We start from the raw sequence: 26,058 nt of genomic DNA on the forward strand, positions 1-26,058 counted from the left end.
ATAATTGGCTAGTCACTAGCAAGTTAATGAGCTAGCATTCTGTGAGGACAACAAACAAAACTTTATTTGTTTTTGTTGTGTTTAACAATACACAAGTAGTAGGTAACAGGTAAAAGGTTGACAATAATGTAGTGATTAAGCTAAATAAAAACAAACAAACAAAACGTTTTAAAACATTTTAACATGATCAAAGCAAATAAAGCTAGTGGTTAGATTGTTGAGAAGTGTGAACTGTAACAATCAAGTCAAACACATTTTGAAACATTTTAAGAAGTGTAATCGTAAAGTCGCTAGCAAAGAAGTTAGAAAACTTGCTTTCTCTGAAAACAAAGAAAACTGAATCCCCAAGTTATTTTAACTTAATAATGTCTTGTCTAATTAACAACATATACAAGTAGTGAGTAACCGATTGACAATATATTATGAATTAATGCCAGTCCCCCACCCCCTCTGTTCAGTTGTTAGCATAGCAGTTAGCAAGCTAGCTTTCTGCGAGGCATCGAAAAATGAATCTTTATCTTTGATTTCACATTACATGAATATCATTTTGTTGCTTTATATCTTAAATAATACAAGAAGTGGGTAGCAACAACGTCATAATATTTCAATATATTTATTAATTCATCTAGCTAATTGTTTTTATTTGGGTAGGGGCTAATGCCTAACATTTGCTTGTGATCGAATGCCTTTACAAAAATGTTCAACATTCTCATGTAATGTGAAATGCAACAACCCTGAAACAAGTATTATAAAGTAGCACATTTACACAATGTTTTAATAGGATATTTAAAAAAAAAACAATGTTTTGCGGCTAGCATGGAAATTAGTAAGTGAGCTAAGTAGCTTCACCTGATGCTGTTTCAAATGTTCAATTAACTTAATTTAGTTGTGTTTAATGAACAAAATACAAATAGTAACCTATGTAACTGCTTGACAACAAAGTAGTAATTAAAGTCAAAGCGCTGGTGGCCATGGTGACAATCGGGCCCTCTCGGTTATGCTGCGCCACTGTCGCCGCCCGTTTAAGCTAACAACGCAGACTTAACATGTCCACAAACGCTCATAGCGACCAAATGAATGACACGAGATGGCTGCGAGAACCGCAGGAGGTGGACTATCACTTGTTTTTTTGTCTCTTGTCGTGGTGCAAGAGAATTGATGGAATTACGCCTGAATCCTGAAGAGCTGAGGATGAACTAAGATGCTGTGGAATTATTGTTGAGATGAAGAATTTGAGAATAGGAGAAAAAAAAAAGATAAATTAAAAAAATTATTAGGATAATGTGAAAGAAGTGTGTATTCTCACAATTAGAATATGCTAACATTGAGGTTATGCAACACAACATGGACACACTCACACAGACACACACAGGAGTCAAGGAAAAAGGAGGGTGAGAGGACATTGCTGTCAGACAAAATCTGTCACGTATATTCCCACTGAGATCCGCTGTGTGCATGTGTGCGAGTGAGTGTTGTGTGTGGGTCTTGACCCATGTGTTTTGGGCTGTTTCCCCCTCTCAGGGCTGTTCCTTCCTCACACGCTGCACGTTCAGCCTGCTGTGAACTCGCCTCTCGCCTCTTGCACTCCCTAGGCTTTAAAATATATATATTTTTTAATAATACAAAATAAATGTGTAATATCACGAGGCCATCTGCAAACCTCTCTCTCGCTCACACACACGTCGGATGTGTGTGACCTCACCTGCGAGTTGAGAATAAAATGAAACTAGACATTCGTGTTGAGTCAGCTTTCTTGTGAAGGCACACATTGGTTACAAAAGTCCTCAAATATCATTCACACTTGTATAATTAGATGAAGTGCATGTTCTACTTTTGATATCGGTTACACCTCCTAATTTGTACAAATGCCAGCCAAAACTCAAAACAAGACATTAGGGGTGTGCCAAAAAATCGATTCTCATAAGAATTGCGATTCTCATTTAGTACGATTCAGAATCTATTTTAAATGTCCCAAAATCGATTTTATTTAAATTATTTTATACTGTCTTGCCTTTGTCTGTGTGTGCCTTTATTTGGAGCGCTGTTCATGCTGTACCCGGTTTGGCCACTGAGGGGCAGTGTGGTTCCACGCGGTCTAATACACTGTTAAGTTGTAGCCACATTAGAGAGTAGAAGGAAAAAGTCACGATAAATTTGTTGCAATAAGTTTTTTTTCCAGCGTGGAGTCGTTCTTTTGAGTGATAAAAGTGCCGCGAGTAGCGCGCTAATTAGCATTAGCGAGTAAGACTGGAGTAGATCATTACAATTCCTTGCACATCTATAGATTGAAGCAAAAATCATTGTCAATCAAATCATTTTGAATCAAAAATCGTTCCTAATCGAAAATCGATTCTGAATTGAATCGCAGGCCCAAAAATCTAAATTGAATCGAATCGTGAGACATTCAAAGATTCCCACCTCTAATAGACATGTTATTAGTAGCTTGAATAATCAACAGCAGTTATATTGGCTCTCATTAGATGGTGAAACTACTAATGTCTAACGCAGTGCCTGATGAGAACGATGAAACGAGGGCCTCATCTGATGACTTTTCCGATGACACACAAGTACACTCGCATGCGGACATGGAGGTCATAAAAATGTGTGCAGGACCAATCAAGAGCCCAGTGGAGACATAAAACACGAGCATTAAATACCCACAAAGCACTGCAGCGCGCAAAGTGGGTATGCGTGTGTGTATCCAGGAGGTGTGCTTCATTTCCTTGCTGTGATTCTGTCAGAGCCAAAACTCAAGGTATGATCTATAAACACACGCCTGGTCAACACAAAGCAGTGATAGCACTGTTGTGCGTGTGTGTTTGTGTGTGTCATATCATATGGACTTGCTTTAATGAGTGTACACTGTCGAGTTATAGGTGGAGTAAAGACATAAAATTTCCCCTCCGGACATCAAGTGGAAAATATGTTCAATCTATCTAAGACACCAGCACTTACACATTCAATGACTATTTTGTAATTTTGGACAAAATAAATAAATAAATAAAAATCATATTTTTTTCAAGTGCTTTGATTTGGCTTTGCATGGCTGTGAAGGTGCATGGCGCCGTAAAGTCGAAACGACTTGACGTAACTCGAGGACTCCCTGTAGTTCTGCCACTGATGATTATTTATGATGTTTCACATTGCTACCTATATTTGAAATGGATTAACAGACTGGTCCCTCTAAATCATAGGTGTCAAACTCCGGTCTTCGAGGGTCGCAGCCCTGCAGGTTTTGGAGGTTTCCAATCAGCAGGATCGTTATCATGCTTATGCAGAGCTTGCTGATGAGCTGATCATATATCAGCTGTGTTGGAGAAGGGAAACATCCAAAACCTGCAGGACTCCGGCCCTCGAGGACCGGAGTTTGACACCTATGCTCTAAATTGTGGGCCAGTCTCTTGGGGTGAAAAATAATTCAAATGCACTGCATCTGCCCCAAAAGAGGCCGGCCCACTGGGCATCTTCCCTGAATGGCAGATGGCTAGTCCAGCCCTGCTACTTCCTGATATCATTACTGTCTGATGATAAAAAAAAATAAAAAAAATACCCATAGGCAACTACCTAGTTAGGGTGAATGAAGCACAGGTTTTATGGCTCTGTGTGTTTTTTTCTCTCACCCTCTATGCCCATTCCACCTGTGAACACTTTACAAATGTCACATGAGAAAGCTCTGACATTTTAAACCCTTGCAGCAGATTCACATCACATACAAGGCGCCCTGAAAGGCCCTGAGTGGCGGGAAAAAGAAGAAAAAGAAAGCCAGGAGGAGGAGGTGCAGGAAGATGAGAGGACAGGTGTGATTCCCACTCAAGCAAATCTCCGAAGGGAAGGACAGGAGGAAAAGTAGAGAATTTAAAAAAAATTAAATATATATATATATATATATATATATAAATAAAAAAAAATAAATAAATAAAAAAAAAATATATATATATATATATTTTTTTTTTTAAAGAGAGAGAAGCAAGAGAAGTGCTTAACCTCAATCAAAACGCCTGGCAAAATGAACGCCACACAGTAGAACTACTGCATATGATTTTTCCCAGCCAATCAGCAATGAAAGGTCACGCTAATCATGGAAAAGGTTACCAGTACTTCATTACAAAAAAGCATGATGAATCACAATTCGATTTTGTTAGACATTAAAACTGCTTTGCTAGTGTTTATTGCCCCCTGTGACTAATTACTGAATCTTTATGACAAAAGTGTGGTACGTATCTATTAAAGTGTATACATTTGGTCCTGATTTAGATTGAGGTGCTAGATTTGGGCCTTTGTACTTTAAATTTGATGATAAAACATACTACAGAGGTTTTTATTAACAGTATAAAGATTTTAAATTAGTTGTTGTCAAATTATATATATATATATATATATATATTATTTTTTTTTAACTAACGAGTATAAAGAGGGTGGCCAGTTGATTGAGGGTCGTGGAGCGAGTTCTCCTTGCAGCAGGGAATGGAGAAGGGGGGGGGGGGGGCTCACACCTGTCCAATCTGTCCCGTTGCCTCTCCTCCACTGGGGGGCTTGGAGTAGAATGTAGAAGGAGGACTGCTTATTGTACTCCTCTCGGTCTAAGATCATAACCGTTATGCTCTTCCTGTATGGGACACCCACACACACACATAAAAGGGGGTGGTAAATGCATGCATGGTATAAAACCAAACAACAAGACATAAATGAATGCACAAAACACACACACACAAATGAGGAGGAGATGTGGTGCACAAAGCGGCGATTCGCTCAATGAGGTTCCTGCCGACCTTTGGAGTCGTCGCTTTCCACCAGGCGAGGTTCTCCAATCTCTACGTAGAAGGTTTTGTTCTTCTCATACTCCTCGTCGTCAATTATTTTCACGTTGATGATTTTACTGAAGAAGAGGAGGTAGGATGGAAAGGAAGAAGAGAAGGGGGGAAAAGAGAAGCAAAGAGAAAAGTGAGGAAAAGGCTGGAAAATTAAGAAGAAACAGGAAGTTTTGGATTTCCCACCATACAGTTCATATCTATTTGGCAAAAGTATATTTCAGGTGTAATAAATCAACTTTGTGATGGTTTTCAAATACTAAAATAAGTTCACATTAGTTGACATTAAACATTTTGTAGTGGCACAATCGACAGAAACTAGCCAAGAATGTTTAAAATTTCAATTCATTTTAGGTCTGTTTGATTATTCACCGACCAAATTTATATTGGAATATTTACAAAATTCAGCCCTCAAAGCCGGTTCGACTGAGCAACATGAAATTTGGTAGGCATGTCTGTCAGGAGTAGCCGCACAAAAATGTCTCAAGAAGCCATATCCAAAAAGACATTGCAAGTATGCCATTTTGCCTTCAAAAGGACAATTTTGCCCACTTCTAGTTGTCCTTTAAAGACAAACTCCTACTGGAATATGTATTTAGATATCTGGTAGACATGTCTGCTGGCAAAAGACACGGGAAATTAGCTAGTTTGGTTTGAAGCAGTTCTACAACAATTTTGGCCTTTTTTGGGACATCTTTGAAAGACAAAATTGTCCGAGTAGAGTTTTTTTTTCTTTCTGATTGCTACCAAATTTGAACCATGTATACCAGAAGGATCAGGTGATCATCTTGCAAAAAACATGTTGATTGTTAAATAATACCAACAGAGTCTGTGTTTCGCCAAACATGTGAACTAATCTTGGATTAAACTTTGCCTTTTTACATATGGGAAATCACTTTTTCTCCACAAGTAATTCAGCCAAAAATATCCATAGCCATGTTGTATGAGTGTTAAAATCACTTTAATAATGTGGTCCAATAGAGAGTAGGACACATTTGTTTTGCAAGGTCACGATTCAGCCTCAGGTGGACCTTAATGAGATTAAATGGGAACCCAAGGCCACAAAACCACTCGGAACGATAATGTTCCTCAAGGCTGGTTTGTTTTTGTAACAATATTACGTCCCACCAAGTTATAATGGGATTTGTTTGGCTGAATTAGCAATGGACCGACTAGTGGTGGCACATTTTGGACAAAGGACTTCAAGATCACATGAAAAAAGTGTGCAGAAAGGATAGTTGAAGAAAGAAGAAGATGAAGAAAGCAGGAGCAACTTCATTTAAACACTCATCAGTTTTCCAATTTTCAAAAACACTCATCAAGCCCCTATTCAACTACAACAACACTGGGTCGATAAACCTCGTCGATCGAGTACTTTTCATTAAGATGTATGTGTGCTTGTTTATCTGTGTTCCTCCATCTGGACCAAAAACCCCAGATCCAAATCCACTACAAGGACAGCTTGTAATCTGGCCTGTAGGGCGACACAACATCAAAACACTCACAGATGCACACATAGTGGAAATAAGTCATTAAAAAACCCTTCTGGTTACAGCAAATGACAATGTTTCTTATCTGTGTGCTATGAAACATGCACAGATTAAATTAGAATGCACCCAAAGCGGGCACACATTGTAGATTTGTATATGTGATAGTGAAATTTAAGCATACAAAAGAGTGCATTAAAACAAGGTGTGTAGTTCAGTGTGTAGTTCACGTAACATTTTAAAGGCATTTTAATGGATTTAATCGTCATGGCGGCGGAAGACGTGTATCAGCCCTCTCATTATCTCACTACGCACACGCAGGTTGATCTATCTCCCACTTGATCCAAACAAAGCAGAGTTTAATCCTGTAAATTACTAACATACACACACAAAACAGAGGGGATTAACCTGTTAGAGGGGGTCACGCTCATTTGTAATTGTCTCATAAGAGCAGATGGAGAACAGTTCTCAACCTTCTGGACTAGAGAAGAAGCCAAACACCAACAGACTGCTGCGCTCACAGCAGTTGGAGAAATGATGGAGGGGATGATGGGTGGATGGATGGTGAACAGGTGAGAGATTAAGGAGAGTGAATGGAGCAAGGCTAGAAAAGAGAGGGATAGCAGATTTTGGAAGGATGGAGTAGATATTATGGAGGGTAGATGGATGGGTTATAATGGAGGTAGGATCGATCGTAGAAGGATGGAGGACTTACTGTAAAAGGATAGATGAGGGATAAAGGACAGTTTGTGGACAGATGGGAGAAGGGATGGCAAATGGAGTAGAGTTGAACGATAAGAACGACAGAGAAGGGGTGGAGGGAAGATGTGGAGGCAGAGATGGGAAATGGAGGACATTTTGTGAAGATATGGAGGAGCAATGGGCAACATACGTGAAGGACATTTTCTGCAATTATAGTAGAGGACAAGAGGACATTTGGAAGGTATACTGTAAAAACAGTTGGGACAAAAATAACCCAAATTGGTTCAAAAAGAGACCGACTCAACTTTGTGGGTTATTCATTGAACTCTAAAAGTACCCAAAAGTTTCTCGGTTGTTTTTTGGGTTATTCATTGAACCCAAAAAGTACGATCATATGAATACCCCCACCCAAAAAATCTATTTTTGGTGTATAAAACAATCCATTTTTAGAGTTGGTTTCTGGGTTATTTATTGGAGCAAAACATTTGGGTTATTTATTTGACCCAACTTTTGGGGAAATTTCATTATTCATTTGACCCAACTTTTGGGGTTAAATGAACAACCCATTATAACAAAGTTGTGTCAGTACCTTTTGACCCAATATGGGTTATTATGGATCAAAATGGTTTTAGAATGTCCACTCAAAAATAAAATATATTTATAAAAAGTAACCCAATTATCGGTCAAAAAGGCAATGGCTGCTACTTGGGTCCACTTGACCAAGGTTTTTGGGTTTTGTTGTACAAAAAAAATATATATATGATAATTTTGCACAAACTAAAATTAATAATATATATTTTTTATATGGGCCAAATTGACCCAACACTCTTGAAAAAGCTGGGTCAAAAATTAGACCAACCACCTACATGGGTTGATTTGACCCTAATTTCTGTGTTGTTTTATACAAAGCAACCCATTTTTTGTACACAACAACCCCCACAATTGGGTTGCTTTGATACAAATCAACCCAGAGTTGGGTCAACTTGACCCAAGTACAAGCTCAGTCAATTTGACCTTTATTTTTGTTGTTGAATTTTGATCAATTCTTTTTTTTCTTTTCTTTTTTTTGTACCCACCAATTTTAAGGATGAAGTAGCAGTTTGTTTCTTTTTGAACAGTAACTGGGTTCTTTTAGACACATTTGTTTTCAGAGTGAATAATAAGGGAGTGAGAATTGTTGTCTTTTTTTAGGTAGAGAGGTGAAGCAGAGGACATTTTGTGAAGGTTTAGAGGAAATATAGAGATGGGATGGAGGCATTCTGTAACGTGTAAAGAAGGGGTAGAAAGGGAATTGAGACCATTTAGTGAGGGTAACGGAGGAGGCATGTCGGAATGCACTTAATGAAGCATATTCAAACTATTATGCAAATTTACTACCTTAATTAATTGCCCTCTGAGTGGCTCTTTATTTTGAATCATTAGGATCCATCACAACCACACCACCTCATAGTTGTCAATACATCAACTAACTAAAATGAAACTGCACGTGTGACTCCAGTCCTGTAGATGGCTGTAATGAGAATTACAAAGTGGCTACCATTGCGCCATCTGCTGGATCTGATGGGTCACTGCCCCACTTGTCCTCAATTAAGAATACAAATCAGAATCTGAACCAAAATGAAAGTGTGTGAAATTGTCGTTTTAAATGTAGCCCTGTTAACCAAACCTCTCGTGTGGCACTAATGGCGGTAACACGTGCCGGAATCCAGTGAGGTCATGTGGAAAATGGTCCAATCGGGTCGTCGTCCATATTAGTTACACAGCAGGAAATCGATGAGGGGGTGGCGGGCTATGCTTTTTTCCCCGAATTCGAGAATGGTGACTTGTCTGTTGAAGCTGGCAGACATCGCAAATGACCACAAACACACACACACACACACACACACACACACACGCACACGCACACACACATTTCCAGACGGCCCACACGCACACATTAATCATGGCGCGAAATGCACAAAAAAAACCAAAGATGAGGCACATATTCTGTACGTGACCCACACGCTGGCTTGCGTGATGCGTTGTCATGACGACGTGATATTTGGTCACCAACAGGGGCGGCGAAGATTGTTTCCAGACTGTTGTGTGTGCGTGCGTGGAACACACTCACACTAACTTGTAGTGCTATGTGCGTATAATATTTGACAGTAGCCTACATTGTTTGCATTAAGCTGTGTCTAAGCGCCTGTATCCAATCATGTGATGATGTATACGGTGAGGATAATGTAAACAAATGACTCTCTGCTGCCGTGTATGTGCACGTGTGTGTGTCTGAAGCCATTTACACATTCATTCGATATCCTTGACATCAAGCTTAAGGTCCATGAACAAATATGCTCTTTGTCCTCACCTCGTAAGACATTTTAGCGCATTAGTAGAACAACTGACTTACAAGTAAGTTATTGTTGTTTATTTACATTACTACTGTCACTTTTGGTCTGCTAGAACACAATTAAACCTTACTAAAATCTTATTAATTAACTGCTGAACTAGTTACACTAGGCCCAACTAGTATATGGCACAAACTAGTAGACTCCTGGGGCCTCATGTATGAAGGGTGCGTACACACAAAAACGTGGCGTACGCATCTTTCCACTTTCACGTTCAGATGTATCAAGAGTGAAATGAGCGCGGGAATGTGCGGTGCTTCACGGCAACTCCTTGGCTGGCGTACGCTTTTCTTGCTTTGTAGCCGTTTGCGAGTCGTAGAGGTGATGCTGGGCAGTTGCAAGAGGTGGACTTTTTGCCAGGTGGTCGCTGTAAAAATATATGTAATATATTTCGATATCATTTTACACCACGCGAGGGGGCGGTGGATGGCTGCATCCATGTACCGAAGACGAAATCGTCGTCATGGGGGTGTACGGCGGATGACATGTGCCTAGGTTGTTGTTGGTAGCATAGGTTTTCCGATCACAAATTGATCAATGTCAAAATGATGCCCCTTAAACAAGCGCATTCAACATGCCCTCTATTTATCCGTGGCGGACATGCCACCGAATATTGTCACTGTGGGGGTAGGGCCGGTTGTGCGCCTGGTGCGCGTGTTCCAAGTTTAAACCTCCACGATCAAAATCAGATCGACACTCCTTAAACTCGTCATTCTTCCGGTATCAGCGGTGGCAGAGTGTTGTATTAAATTATTGTATTAAATTTAACTTAAAGCCTCCACGATCACAATTTGATGCCCCTACTCCAAAGGCACTTTCATCACGTAGGGTGTTATTGACTTCCGAAAACAGCCTGCCAAAAATCATAGTTTTTTGGGCCTCTACTTTGTGTACAAGTGTCTCCAGCTCACATCGTTTTTTTTCATTTGTGCCTCATGCTTTATAATGTGATTATCTTATAATGCATCGGACTTATTCCCACTCGCAAGCCCTGTTCATACGAATTTGCATATTTATGTACAGGTGTGGAAAGGGTCGGGTACTCTAACATTTCCGCATTGATTGAGATGTATGAAAGGAATGTGCTTGGATTCGTACGTACGCACAGATTTGTACATCTGGATTTTTTTATGCGTGCAACGTTTTCTGGAAATGGATGTACAACATGTTTTAGTATGAAAGCCACGCAAGTCTTAGTACATGAGGTCCCTGGACTTTACTAGCTGGACCAAAATGTTCACAAGCAGCTTTCTCTCACTAGTTAGCTACTAGTATTAGTTAGTCTACTGTTGTGCCCTTGCCATTTTACTTGAGACATCATGAAATCCTACTACTAGATACATCTATCATTTCACTAGTAGTACGAGTAACGCAGTAGTAGTTGTGCACACATCAACTAGTGTACAGTTTTGCCTAACTAGTACTTTCAATGTCCTATTAGTAGTGATGGACAAATGAAGCTTCATGAAATCTTTTAGTCCTCTAGATGGCACACTTGGTTTAAAAAAGCAGTGAAAATGTCATTGCAGTAGCCTTTATCTTTAAACCAAGAGAGCACCATCTAGAGGAGTAAAAATATTGCAAGTGCTTCTTGAAGCTTTATTTTCCCATCACTACGTATTAGTAAGCCAAAGTTGTTCTACTAGTGTGCAGAAACGACCTACTATGATGAGAAAATAATGTTTCTAGTAAGACATTATTGATCTACTAGTGCACCCTAGGCATTTCACTTAAGTGTACTAGTACATGGACCTTAAGATGAATGTCAAGTACATATGATATCCATCTTAAGGTCCATGTACTAGTAAACTCTTTGTCCTCACTTGTAGGACAACTTTGGCATACTAGTAAGACTACATGCTACTAGTGAGCACAACTGAGGAAAACTGTGCACTAGTTTAGCAACATTATAAACCTTTACTAGTTGCAGTAATATCTAGTGCTTCACTACTAGCACTAGTAATGTACATATGTCAACCAGTGCAAACTTTTGCCTCACTAGTAACTTATAGTAATACTACTAGTAAGCCAAACTTGTCCTACGAGTGAGGACAAAGTAAAGGAGTTTAACTTTGACTGTCTTACTAGGTCCCCCCTTCGACTACGGTAAAACATTTCTGCACACCAGTGGAACAACTTTGGCATACTAGTAGGAAAATTACATGTCACTAGTGGAGAAAATCTACTAGTGGACATTTTGGTGCTACTAAATGGTACTTCATTTATATCGCGCTTTTCCACCATACAAGGCCCTCAAAACTGGGGGTTCAGTATCTTGCTCAAGGATACTTCGACGTGGTCACAACGGCATGGGATCGAACCCACAACCTCAGGGTTGCGAGAAAGGCCACTCTACCACTGAGCCTCACCGCCCCACTAGTAGGGTCCAGGAACCTACTAGTGTGTGTCTACTAGTTGAGCCTCATAGCGTTACTATTGAAGAAGAATTGATTACCAGCAGGTCAAAAGTGGCACTAGTAGTGGAAAAAAGTAACTTTTAACAATTAGTTCCCTTTATTTCCTGTTGGGAATTAGAATGGATTTAGAGGTCCCACCTTAATTTGATTCCCAGTGGGTGATCCTCCCTTCTCCACACAGGATTGAAGACACACACACACACACACACACACACACACACACACACACACACACACACACACACACACACACACACACACACACACACACACACACACACACACACACACACACACACACACACACACACACACACTGCGGGGGAATTTGGGCTTGAAAAGGTGCACACGCCGGGCGTGTTTACATCCCTGACAAATGGCCTCCATCTGCCTCTTCGAAAGCAGCTGAGACATATCACTTCTCCTCCCTCACATCCCTTTTCACACATTAGCACCTTGTGGGTATTTATAGCAGTACGTGTTGTTATTGTATAGGTAGGAAGTTTTAAAAAAAAAAGCACTGTGGGTGTATTAGTGGCACTAAATGTCTAAAATTTTACTTTTTTATATATTAATTGCATTCAGTGTGGATTAATTCTATAGTATCCGTGATAATATTACTCTATGTGCATTGATGTTTAGTATGGATGTAATAACAATGTAAACCAGACATATCAATTGTGTATGCACTGCACATACAGTATATTGTTTGTAAATGAACCACATTAAGTATGTATTAATTGCAATGTGAGTGTATTAAATGCACTGGAGTTTCAAAACTTGTATGTATGAAGAATAACACCATTAAATATGTATTAACTGCATTTTAAAGCACTGTAAGTGCATAAAATATGCTGTATTGTTATTTGATGTAGACCGCATTGTGTATGAATTGTCTTGTTTACAGATTGGAGTAATGTCAACATGTGAAATTGTTTTCTTTTTGTGAAAAATGTATGCCGCACATGAATGTAAACAGTTTTCCTAGCACAGAGTCATACAGGAAGTTGTAAAGCACAATATTATTATGATTATTCTAAAATTTCACGACAAAACCCGCCCCTACATGACATATTTGGATCGGAAAAAGCAAGTTTGGGAAAACTGGGTTTTATTTTAGGTCTGAGTGTGTGTGTGTGTGTGTGCGTGCGTGCGTGTGTGTGTGTGTGTGTGTGCGTGCGTGCGTGCGTGTGCGTGCGTGCGTGTGTTCTCAGGCTGCAAGCCACTTTGTTTGCGCAGAACAGATTTGTTGTGGGTGGACTTGTGAACAAAACGAGTGTACTGTAGTGTACATGCAGGTTGTATGCACTCTTGATTGTTTGCGTCAACTATATTATGAACGTTTTTTTTTTTAACATGACTTTCATAATTTGTAAACACATGCGGTATAAACTCTGTAACTTCCACTAGCAACCAAGCTAAACTTGGCTCCTCCCCCGACAAACAAATATGTTAAGTCTCTCTGTCGAGTATCACTTCAACACTTGGTTGATATCGCTGACTACTTTCACATTAGCCATGGCTTCTGCACCATCTTGTAGCATCTTCAAGCATTATACAATGATTTTTCAGAAAATTGGTTCCAAAATCTATCTAGCTAAAACAAATATATATATAATAATAATAATTTAAAAAATTGGTTCCACAAAAAACAAAAATCGAATAAGTAAATTCACAAAGTGGTTTTACAGGCTTACAATGTCGTTAGCCGCAGAAGCTAACCACAACAACATCCTGACGGCGGTGGGCTCACACACTCACACGCACACAAAACACAATGTGGTCGTTATCGAGGCTAATAAGGAGCATGTGAGCTCACACAAACATTCACACCTGGGACATGCCGCTACAGTTGAACTTCCAAATTAATTAAGGCGCACACTTGCTACCTTACCCCTTGACGCGCCGCCGTGCTTGTCTCTTGTGTCCGCAGCTGTACAGCGGAGCTGATTTAAACATGGCAGCTGCACAACTTCACACATGACTTAATTTAGATTATTTTGAAGACAATGTGCTGTGGGAATCTTTTTGTGTTTACTGTTATGAAACTTGAAGAGATGTCTTTTTCTTGTAACAAAGAGGAGCGATATTATTAGGGATTGGCGTTATGGCCTTAAAACACAATCTCTGATTTTTTCCCCCCACAAAGGTCTGTTTTACAATTTTTATAAATTTTTCGCTTTTGCTTAGAGAAAAAGCAAATGACAATCACATTATTCAACACAAGTTTAGATTTTTTTTTTGGGGGGGGGGGGCACACACATTTCTATATTGTATTATATTTAATTTGAACCACTCACCAATAATAATAATAATAATAATTATTATAATAATAATAAAATGAAAGGTAAGTAAAACTTTGGGGATGGAACGGTTTAATTACATTTTCCATTCATTTCAATGAGAAATATTACCTTGACATATGAACATTTCAGGTTACAAACAGATTCACGGAAGCAGTTATTTTCATAACCCAAGGTTTCCATTGTATATTTTTTCCGCAACAATTCTCTCTGATTTCAGGCAATTTCAACGTTGGAGGTCCTTCAAGGTACATAAAAGCCTTTTTAGCACAGTGCTTTCCATTTTGCGCATTGTTTTCCTCAGCTCACACTCGCATTGTGATGCCTGTTAAATCGCATTTACGGGACTGGTTGTCTTTATTGGACAGCACAATGAAGAATAGATGATGAAGCCGTAAACAGATGCTCTTCATTTTGTACTTCTGTGTGTGTGTGGGGGGGGGGGGGGGGTGTCTTCAAGTCCCTCTTTGTGTTTTTGCAACAATTTTGTTCAGTTCAACTTGATAGGGAGTTTCCCCCTGATGGCTTCTCTATCTTTGTCCCTATCTGAAGTATGGCTTGCTAACCAAATAAGGCCCTTTGGAACATCCCGGGGAATCCCTTACACGCACACGCACACACACACATCGGAAACGTCAGTGGTACGCTTGTAAATCTTGATTGGAAACACAAGTGTGTGTGCGCCGTATAACATGATGATAGCGGTGTCCTTATTAGGTAACCTCACTTTTGTGTGTGGGTTTTGGTGAATGCATGTGTGTGTGTGTGTGGGGGGGGGGGGGGTAAATAGCAATTTGTCCAGATGTCGAGCACCTCTGGGTCCTCACCACAGTGCTGACGTGACATCTGGTTGTTGCGTAATTAAGTCACATAGTTAATATTTAATTGGACAACAATTTAATAGTATTTAGTATTGAGCAAGTCGAAAAAGCTTAATAGATTTTTTTTCAGGATTTTGTTGTTGTTGTTGCTTTCACTAACAACCATGACTGCACGGTATAAAAGCACAATCTGTATTTTGCTAAGAAAAATAGTAGTATGTTATGTAGTATGTTAGATAAAGTAAAGTAGTTAACATTAAATACAACATAAAGAATTAACTATTTTGTATATCACGATTTCATGTTTCGATTTTTTTTTTCTTCTCCCTATAAAGAGCTCAGTATTGTTCATTCGGAAATGTCATCATCATTGCTCTTTATTTTTTATTTATTTTATATATATATATATATATATATATATATATATACATATATATATATATATATATATTATATATATTTTTTTTGTATGTGGGTGAGAATGTGTATGTGTATGTGCGTGCGTGCGTGCGTGCATTTGTTAGCTCACCAAAAACCTATTAGAAAAAATCCCATACCGTTCACCTAAACCGAACACCGCCGTCAGGAGACCCGAGGGGACCAAAGAAAACCAAGGAAGGTGAAATCCAGCACCGACCAGACACCACCCACCGGGCCACCCATCAGAATTTTTCCCCAACCCAAGAAACATCTAAATTCCAACAAATCCCCAAAAAAATAAAAAATCAGGGAGACCTCAAGAGAGACTGAGGAAAGGAAGGAAGGACAGACGAAGCCGAGTGAGATCCACAGACACCAGCCTCCACCGATTCAATGACCTTCGATTTAATTTAATGTGAGGCACTTTCTGGTGTATGTGCCTTGGCCAGCTTGGGGCAGTACAATATATACAAACGTAAACAGCTGTTTAGTAACCCAACTTAACGCAGAGGATAAACAATAGATATGAGTGAATGTTGTTATATTGTCTGTCGAAAGATGCTAGTTTCCGTAGTACGTCTATGCATTGCATTGTGTATGTAGGATTGTGTGTTAGCATTAAGCTAGCAGACTTTTGTTTTGAAAAATTATGATTTGAATTATGATTTGGCCCCCCGCGACCCTTGTGAGGACAAGCGGTACAGAAAATGGATGGATGGATGGATAGATTATGATTTGGCTGTAGAATATTTGCTTCTGGAGTTCGCTTCATTTTTTTTCACTTTTGTGGTTGCATCACTCATACAAAAAAGTTTTGAATATTTCACAAGAAGCTCAAGTGAGCTGAGATGGTGCTTTGAGACTGTTTGTTAAGACTTTTTCCATTATAGGAGACAGTTTTCTTAATTTAATTAATCCAGTCAAGGGTGATGAGAGCAGTGCACATACACTTCCCATGTAACCCATGTTTTAATTGCAATTAGGCCAGCAAACATGCTGTAGGTGAGCGGAGGAGGAGAGCGGTGACAGATGGCAAGGGTGTGGAACAAAGTCATGTTTTAATGTTTTCATACAAGCTAACCGCTAATGAGCGTGCACCAAAACAACAAGAGGCCACGTGCTTGTGTGTGTGTGTGTGTGTGTATCTTCTTATCTAACTGGTGTTAGAACTCCAGACGTATGTAACCTGGGTACCCAACACAAAACAAATCCTTTTGCAGCTCAGTTGCACCCCTGGAAAGTTTTTCCAATCAACGTGAAATTTCGCATACATGTTTAAAAGGGTTGTGCCAAAAAAAATAGATTCTCATAAGAATTTCGATTTTCATTTAGTACGTTTCAGAATTGACATAAAATGTCCCAAAATTGTCTTTATTTAAATTATTTTATACTGTCTTGCCCTTGTTTGTGTGTGCCTTTATTGGGAGCGATGTTCATGTTGTATACGATTTGGCCACTTAGGCCCAGTGTGGTTCCGCATGTTCTAATACACTGTTACGTTGTAGCCTTATTAAAGAGTAGAAGGAAAAAGTCACTATTAAGTTATGCCAATAAAAGTTGCTTTTTTGCAGTGTAGGAAGAGCATATGCCGGTGAGTAATGTAAGATGCTACTCTGTATACATTATTGAAGCGTTTTGTATGAATAGCCGCTCTTTTAAGTGATACAAGTGCTGCGAGTAGCGCGCTAATTAGCATTAGCTAATAGACTGGAGTAGTTCATGATGATTCTTTGCACATCTGAAATCATTGTCAATCAAATCATTTTTCAATCAAAAATCGCTCTGAATCGAAAATCAATTCTGAATTGAATCGCAGACCCAAAAATCTGAATTGAATCGTGAGACCGTCAAAGACTCCCACCCCTAATGTCTACCATGGCAGGTCGCACACAAAAGTCTGAAGAACCCATGTCCAAAATTGAGCAGGAAGTAGGCCAGTTTGGCTTAAAGCAGATATTTTGGGTGAATTGCACAGCTCGTACTTTGACGAACTACTATAGGAAAGGTGGCACACTCAACAGAATTTGCTAAGTACGTTTTCAACGGGCAGGTTTCGAAGAAAGTCTAGTCAGATTGTCTGGGAAATTCTAGTGATCCGAGTTGATGTCAGCGTTGCATCACTTTGGATTTGAAATCAGCGCAGCTGAGGAGAAGATAAAGATTAGGGGATGAATTTTGGCTTGGCACGTCGATTATGATGGAGGGAAATGCCACGAAGTTGGAAGTAGGACAAGTTTTGGCACCTCACAATCGAACAGACAGTACAGTATACCGTTTGGTATGAACTAAATAAGTAATAGAAAGTATCTGCAAAAAAATACAGTTTAGGCTGAACAAGGTCACAAAAGCAACCATTTGAACCTCATTATTGAAACGTTCGGCAATCAATATGATATATGTCAACATTAAACATGCACACAAAAAACAAAAAACAAAAAACAAAGTTCTTATCTCAGGCAGACGTGGGCGAGATGATGGGGGATACAAGAGCAGCAACACGGACCAATTTGGCCTCCCTTGACGTAATCGCTCCGGAAACGCCGCGTCAAGAGATGTCGAAATTACATCAATATCAAGTGGATCGCCTAACGATCAACCAGGATGTTATGTACACCACCTCGCTCTGTCAACGACAGAGACAAGTGCCTTGAGTTGAAAGCATAAAAAAATATAAAATCTCTTGCTGAGATGAGCGATTTAAATGCATGTGCACTTTTGGCACTTGGTCAAACTTGAAGATGAAGATTATTAGACTGTAAAAGAGGCAAGACTGAGCACAAGCTGATGCATACAAGGTTTTCTGGCTTGGAAGAGCTAAACAAACAGAGATAACTCTCTTCATACACACGCATTGAGAAAACGCTCTGGCTGTGGTTTCCCTGGAGACGCAATCGAGTTACGCTGCCCGAGGCGACAGATGGAGCCTGCGGTTAGCGCGCCACAGACGGACGCGGTGCGCAATCACATCTAGGAATGGAATCCAATAGAAGAGAAGAAAGAGATAGCATTTTCCAGCAGCTATCCTAAAACAACTTTGACATGAAGATGTTGTGATAGGACCAAAGAACAATTGGTCCAAGCATTTTCTTATACATTTTGGATTGCTTGCACAGAAAGTAAGCGCATGACTTGACTTTGTTCTATCTTTACACGATTTACAGCGGCAGAGGTCGAAAGAGTACAGAAATATTCTGCTCAAGTAAAACTATATGAGATAATGGAAAGAGGAAACATAAACTCAACTTAAAATTTGTCACTTAATCAATGAATCATTTTACGAGAAAAAAAAATTACGAGATTTGTTCACAAATAGAATTGCAATTTACATGTGAAAGTCAATATTTTTACACTAAGTGGTAATGTTATGAAAACACCAATACAAAGTTGCAATTTCATGAGAATAATCATATGGTTTGATCATGTGAGAAAAAAATTGTCATACTTCTTTTTTTTAAAGGAAAATTTGGGAATATTTTTAGAATAAATTCATAATTGTTCAAGAAAAAGTTGCAATTGTTCAAGCAAAAGCAGTCTGATTCTTATGAATTAAATAAAGAAAAGTCAGAATGCCTGTGTCTGTAATTTTATGTGATAAAAGATCACAAGTTTATGAGAATACATTTGGTTGTATTTTTTGGAGGAATTAAAGTCATCATCAATCCAAAACTTAAGTTGGGTTTTTAAATGAAAATAAATAAATAAAAATAAAAATAAGTTCAAATTTTACAAGCGATAAACACACATTTTTTGCAACAACAAAAAAAGTCATACTGTACGCTTATGGGAACAAAGTGGTAATTCCCGGAGTAAGTCAGATTCTTGCAATTATGATTACGATTAGTAAACTTTTTTTAAGAGTAGAGTTGAACACTTTTGGAAAGAAATTGCATTTTTCATTAAGATAAAGTCAGATTTTTTTCTTAAAATAAACAATCGGAATGTTTAAAAAAACAAAGTAGTAATGCTACAAATAAAAAGTCACATTCTTCTAAGAAAAAGTTGGAATCTTTTGAGAATTATGTACTAATTACAAGAGAAACCACTCTGATTCTTACAAATATGATAAAAAAATTGTTTTAAGTGTGTGTGTGGGGGGTGGACTGTATTATCAGAATAAAGATGGAATCTCGGGAATAAAGTGCAGTTTTTCAAGAATAAATCAGTATATTCTTGAGAAAACAATCTGATTCTTTTAATTTTTAAACACAAAATAAAAATAAATCATAGGATTTTTATTGGAATTAAGTCAATCAAAAAACCAACAAGGCTTGAATATTATAAAAATCGATCCTCAACGCAGTCAATGCAAATGAGTCTTATGTTCAACAAACTATTGAAAAAGAAGAGAAAAAAAGTGTGCGCCTTTAAACTGCAGTTTAAGATGACTCTCAGGTTTGCGATGCTAGCAGAGGTTGCCGAGGTTAAGATGAGGTGAATTGTTCTTGAGTCAAATTTCTGCTCCGTCTCCGCGGGGCAACTTTGTCTTCAAGGTTCAACAAGGTCAGCGATGAGACGTTGATTGACTTGCATCACCTGTTCCTGTTCCTGCGTGCTACCATTCACTCATGCATGCTCAGCAGCACTTCACGCTCGACAAAAGACGAATGAAAAGTGAATTCTGGCTTGCGCTTGAGCCGCCAACGGGCCATTCTTTCCCTCGGCTGCCAGAGATAATAGATGAGCTTCTCTATTGATCAGAAATGGTCTTTCTCCTTTTATTGATCGCTCACAGGCGGGAAGAGTCTGTGCTCCATCAAATGGGGCGTCTTCAAAATGAGGTTGACGGGGATTAGCTGATTTTCATTACCAGTGAGGACTCCTTGTGCATCCACATTACTGCAGTGTGCAGGACAACCCAACCCAGAAGGAACCAGTGGATTTTCTTCCTAAAGAAATTACACACAAGAGCTGAAGACAGCGTTTTTTTTATTGAACATCACAAAGAAATTATGTTAATGTTGGATCAACTTCATGTTTTAAATGCGGCATGGAACAGATTACACATTATGTTATTGAGTGAAACCAACCAATAAAGACATTTAGCCCCTAAAAAAATTACTGTCGACTTTACATATTTTTCAAACATTAGTATTAGGCAGACACATTACGAGAATAATGTAATGCTGTAAACATTATTTTAATATCACAAAAGGAAAGCCAGAATATTTTTAAAATAATATTTGCGTAAAAGGATGAAATTGTACGAGAATATAGTCGTCAGTTGGAATATTGGTACAAATTTGTCTGAATTTTCATCTTGCGAGAATTATGCTGTAATTTCATGAAAGAAAAAAAAGGACAACTTGGCCTATATGGAATACTACAGTTTCCAATTCAATAATTAGAGAGAGACCGATATGTTTTTCTTTCAGGGCCGATACGGATGCCGATTATTAGTAGTCAAGGAGCCATTAATCGATATTTGGAGATGATATACATTTTCCGTAAAAAGTAGGTAAAAATTATTGGTATCAAAAAAAAAAAAATGCCAATCTTGACTTTGTTGTAATGTCTTAAAACATGTTTATTTAACAATTTTTCAGACTTTTCAAACTGTTCAAGGAGCTCCCAAGGTTATTAGTATGTCTTTAAAAGTTAAATGGAAACTTAAACAAGTCAATACTAGGTGAGGGACCAGACAAAGCATGGCTCAAAGGACCCCAATGATGAATATAAACTTTGGATTTTCGTTTCCCTTGCCCGGACGCGGGTCACCGGGGCCCCCCTCTGGAGCTAGCTGGAGGTGGGGCTCGAAGGCGAGCGTCTGGTGGCCGGGCCTGCACCCATGGGGCCCGGCCGGGCACAGCCCGAAAAGGCAACGTGGGTCCCCCTTCCCATGGGCTCACCACCGGTAGAAGGGGCCAAAGGGGTCGGGTGCGCAGTGAGTTGGGTGGCAGCCAAAGGCGGGGGCCTTGGCGGTCCGACCCTCGGCTACTGAAGCTAGTTCTGGGGACATGGAATGTCACCTCTCTGACAGGGAAGGAGCCCGAGCTGATGTGCGAGGCTGAGAAGTTCCGACTAGATATAGTCGGACTCACCTCCACACACGGCTTGGGTTCTGGTACCAATCCTCTCGAGAGGGGCTGGACCCTCTTCCACTCTGGAGTTGCCCACGGTGAGAGGCGCAGAGCAGGTGTGGGCATACTCATTGCCCCCCAGCTGGGCGCCTGTGCGTTGGGGTTTACCCCGGTGAACGAGAGGGTAGCCTCCCTCCGCCTACGGGTGGGGGGACGGGTCCTGACTGTTGTCTGTGCTTATGCACCGAACAACAGCTCAGAGTACCCACCCTTTCTGGAGTCCTTGGAGGGTGTGCTGGAGAGCGCTCCCCCCGGGGACTCCCTCGTTCTGCTGGGGGACTTCAACGCTCATGTGGGTAATGACAGTGAGACCTGGAGGGGCGTGATTGGGAGGAACGGCCCCCCCGATCGAAACCCGAACGGTGTTTTGTTGTTGGACTTCTGTGCTCGTCATGGACTGACCATAACGAACACCATGTTCAAGCACAAGGGTGTCCATATGTGCACTTGGCACCAGGACACCCTAGGCCGCAGTTCGATGATCGACTTTGTAGTCGTGTCATCGGATTTGCGGCCGTATGTGTTGGACACTCGGGTTAAGAGAGGGGCGGAGCTGCCAACTGATCACCACCTGGTGGTGTGTTGGCTCCGATGGCGGGGTAAGATGCTGGTCCGACCAGGCAGGCCCAAACGTATTGTGAGGGTCTGCTGGAAACGTCTGGCAGAATCCCCTGTCAGAAAGAGTTTCAACGCCCACCTCCGGCAGAGCTTCTCCGTTGTCCCGGGGGAGGCGGGGGACGTTGAGTCCGAATGGACCATGTTCCGTGCTTCCATTGTTGAAGCGGCCGATCGGAGCTGTGGCCGTGAGGTGGTTGGTGCCTGTCGGGGCGGCAATCCTCGAACCCGCTGGTGGACACCAGCGGTAAGGGATGCCGTCAAGCTGAAGAAGGAGTCCTATTGGGCCTTTTTGGCCTGTGGGACTCCGGAGGCTGCTGAAGGGGACCGGCTGGCCAAGCGGAATGCGGCTTCGGTGGTCGCTGAGGCAAAAACTCGGACATGGGAGGAGTTCGGTGAGGCCATGGAGAACGACTTCCGGACGGCTTTGAGGAAATTCTGGTCCACCATCCGTCGTCTCAGGAGAGGAAAGCAGTGCGCCGTTAACACTGTGTATAGTGGAGATGGGGTGCTGTTGACCTCGACTTGGGACGTCGTGAATCGGTGGGGAGAATACTTCGAAGACCTCCTCAATTCCACCAACACGCCTTCCTTTGAGGAAGCAGGGTCTGGGGACTCTGAGGTGGGCCCCCCTATCTCTGGGGTCGAAGTCACTGAAGTGGTTGGAAAGCTTCTCGGTGGCAGGGCCTCGGGGGTGGATGAGGTTCGCCCGGAGTTCCTAAAGGCTCTGGATGTAGTGGGGCTGTCGTGGTTGACACGTCTCTACAACATCGCGTGGACATCAGGGACAGTGCCTCTGGATTGGCACACCGGGGTGGTGGTTCCTCTTTTTAAGAAGGGGGACCGGAGGGTGTGTTCCAACTTTAGAGGGATCACACTCCTCAGCCTCCCAGGTAAGGTCTATTCGGGGGTGCTGCAGAGGAGGATCCATCGGGAAGTTGAATCTCGGATTCAGGAGGAGCAGTGTGGTTTTCGTCCCGGCCGTGGAACAGTGGACCAGCTCTACACCCTCAGCAGGATCCTTGAGGGTGCGTAGGAGTTCGCCCAACCAGTCCACATGTGCTTTGTGGACTTGGAGAAGGCGTTTGACCGTGTCCCTCGGGGAGTCCTGTGGGGGGTGCTTCGGGAGTATGGGGTACCGGGCCCCCTGATACGGGCTATTCGGTCCCTGTACGACCGATGTCAGAGTTTGGTCCGCATTGCCGGCAGTAAGTCGAATCCGTTTCCTGTGAGGGTCGGACTCCGCCAAGGTTGCCCTTTGTCACCGATTCTGTTCGTAATTTTTATGGACAGAATTTCTAGGCGCAGCCGGAGTGTCGAGGGGGTCCGGTTTGGTGGCCTCAACATTGCATCTCTGCTTTTTGCAGATGATGTGGTGCTGTTGGCTTCTTCAAGCCGTGATCTCCAGCGGTTTGCAGCCGAGTGTGAAGCGGTTGGGATGAGGATCAGCACCTCCAAATCCGAGACCATGGTCCTCAGTCGGAAAAGGGTGGAGTGCCCTCTGCGGGTCGGGGATGAGGTCCTGCCCCAAGTGGAGGAATTCAAGTATCTTAGAGGGTAGGTTAGAGCGGGAGATCGACAGACGGATCGGTGCAGCGTCTGCAGTGATGCGGACGCTGTATCGGTCCGTTGTGGTGAAGAAGGAGCTGAGCCGAAAGGCAAAGCTCTCGATTTACCGGTCGATCTACGTTCCTGCCCTCACCTATGGTCACGAGCTGTGGGTCGTGACCGAAAGAACAAGATTCCGGATACAAGCGGCCGAAATGAGTTTCCTCCGCAGGGTAGCCGGGCTCTCCCTTAGAGATAGGGTGAGAAGCTCGGTCATTCGGGAGGGACTCAGCGTCGAGCCGCTACTCCTCCACGTTGAGAGGAACCAGTTGAGGTGGCTGGGGCATCTGGTTCGGATGCCTCCTGGGCGCCTCCCTGGGGAGGTGTTCCGGGCATGTCCTACCGGCAGGAGGCCCCGGGGACGACCCAGGACACGCTGGAGAGACTACGTCTCACGGCTGGCTTGGGAACGCCTTGGGATCCCATCGGAGGAGCTGGCTGAAGTGGCTAGGGAGAGAGAAGTCTGGGCTTCCCTGCTAAAGCTGCTGCCCCCGCGACCCGACCCCGGATAAGCGGAATTGAAGACGGAACGGAACGGAACGGAATACTATAGCTCTCTATAGTTTTCTAAAGTATTTTTTTTCCAAAATTTAAAAATACTTAAAATCTTAAACTTTCCCATTTATTTGTTTTAATGTCAAACAAAAACAAATGGTTCAGACGGATCCCAGAGTCAGAATCATCTCTTGTAAAGTAAACTGAAAATTTAAATAAAGTTCCCTGAGATTGAAATGGTTTTCGATTGACCTTTTATCGACTGTCAGATTTTTTTATTTTTTAAAAAAAGGAAAATACTAATATTTGTCCCCAAAAAATCAGTCAGGCCGATTACCGGTCTGTTTCTGTCATTAACTCTTTGACCGCCAAAAAACGTTTAATAACGTTTAGTAAAATCCAAATGAGTGCCGCCAAAGACGTTAAAAGACGTTCACTATGTTTTTTTTGTTGTTTTTTTTGAAAACGGGTGGAGGAAAGCCTTGGCAAGCTGTGCTGAAAGTATCAAGCAGGTCGAGTTAGTATAATGACTATTTTTGGGCACTAGATGGCAGCGATGACTCTCTTTGGACAAGATCGGGTAGGAGTCAGTAGAAGACGTGAGGCGGAGCTAGAGTGTTGAGGGGAGAATGGCTGAGGAAGCGAAAATGGCGACCGGTTGCAAGCAGCTCACGCTTGAGCATTTTTTTCAAAGACGAAAAACATCGACCAATGCTAAAGAGCACATTGATGATGATGATGGTGACTTCGAGGTTGACGCCGAAGTTGGAAGCGTTGACGCGGCGGCTTCGATCGCGTCGTAAAGCCTCACCGGCTAGCGATGCTAACGCCGGAAAACGAGCACTTCTGCACAGGCGGACGATGAAGAGTACCCCGAGTCCAATGCATATTCATCGGAGGAGTGGGTACAGTCTGATCACGGAGAAGACACTCGTTCTGGACTACGATGCCACCATGAATGGAGTGGATAAGATGGATCAGAACATCTCTTACCACCCGGTATAGGAACTGAAGGACGTGAGGAAGCCAGACGTAACACCAGGTCACCGTATCATGATCCTGAGAGTAGACTTGATGACAACATGGCCAAACACACACTGCAGTATATACCTGCTACTCCCCGGAAAAAAAGGCCGGCAAGAAAGTGCACGCGAAGGGGCAATCGCAGTGAAACTAATCTGTGGTGCAAATCCTGCTGCGTCCCCTTGCACGCAGGGGAGTTTTACACAATATACCTCACAAAAAGAAAAACTGTGTAGTTGAAACATCCACGCAATTGTAAATAGTACCACAGTTGCACACATTTGTAAATAGTTTGCCAAATTGTTTTGTCAAATTTTTACACTGTTGAATGTAAATAAACGTATTTTGCTATCAAAAAACACTTTTTCATTGTTGGTGGTAGTGTTTTACAGAAGTAAAGCACTGTTTAGGTGTTTGTGGCATCATTCATGGAAAAAAAAAGGTGTCAAATTCACTAGAGTGCATGAAATAATATTGTTTCACAAAAAGCTTGATTTCTCCGTATTTTGGTCCAAAACAGAGCAAACTAACCTATTTTCTATTGTTGATTACTGAAAAACGGAATAAGGTAGAAACAAACTTTTTTTTTTCTGATGAAAGATGAGAGTTCAATCTTTCATTTGGTAGTATCTGTATTTCCATAGTCCAAACACAAACTTTTCTGTGGACCTTGAAAGATCAGTCAAAATGCTTAAATCAGCTGGCACCCACATATCTTTTCTGAAAATGCTTGGCAGTCAAAGAGTTAATACACAAAAGTTTAAAACGGCATTGTGTGTATTAGAGTTTTGCAAAATTTATCAGCACAATAAAAACAAAAAAACAAAGTCATGAATCTGTATTCCAAGATGTTTTCCAAATCATTCTAAATAATTTGTATTTGAACTCCCTG

The 26,058-nt window shown here is 41.3% G+C and overlaps 1 protein-coding gene across 2 annotated transcripts in view; it reads right to left on the reverse strand.

Moving 5' to 3' along the window:
- Positions 1–26,058, reverse strand: part of slc8a1b (solute carrier family 8 member 1b) — a 114,334-nt gene that overhangs the window by 20,808 nt on the left and 67,468 nt on the right. Inside the window, exon 5 of one of the 2 annotated variants that reach the window (XM_086093823.1) lies at positions 4,494–4,606. In XM_086093823.1, the coding sequence (XP_085949949.1) occupies positions 4,494–4,606 (113 nt within the window). Of the gene's footprint in view, positions 1–4,493; positions 4,607–4,769; positions 4,877–26,058 lie in introns of both variants that reach the window. The other variant, XM_086093824.1, reaches the window with a different exon arrangement.

The sequence above is a fragment of the Leptonotus elevatus genome, chromosome 13, assembly GCF_054856555.1.
Source record: "Leptonotus elevatus isolate MCC_2025b chromosome 13, RoL_Lele_1.0, whole genome shotgun sequence".
NCBI classification, from domain to species: Eukaryota; Metazoa; Chordata; class Actinopteri; order Syngnathiformes; family Syngnathidae; genus Leptonotus; species Leptonotus elevatus.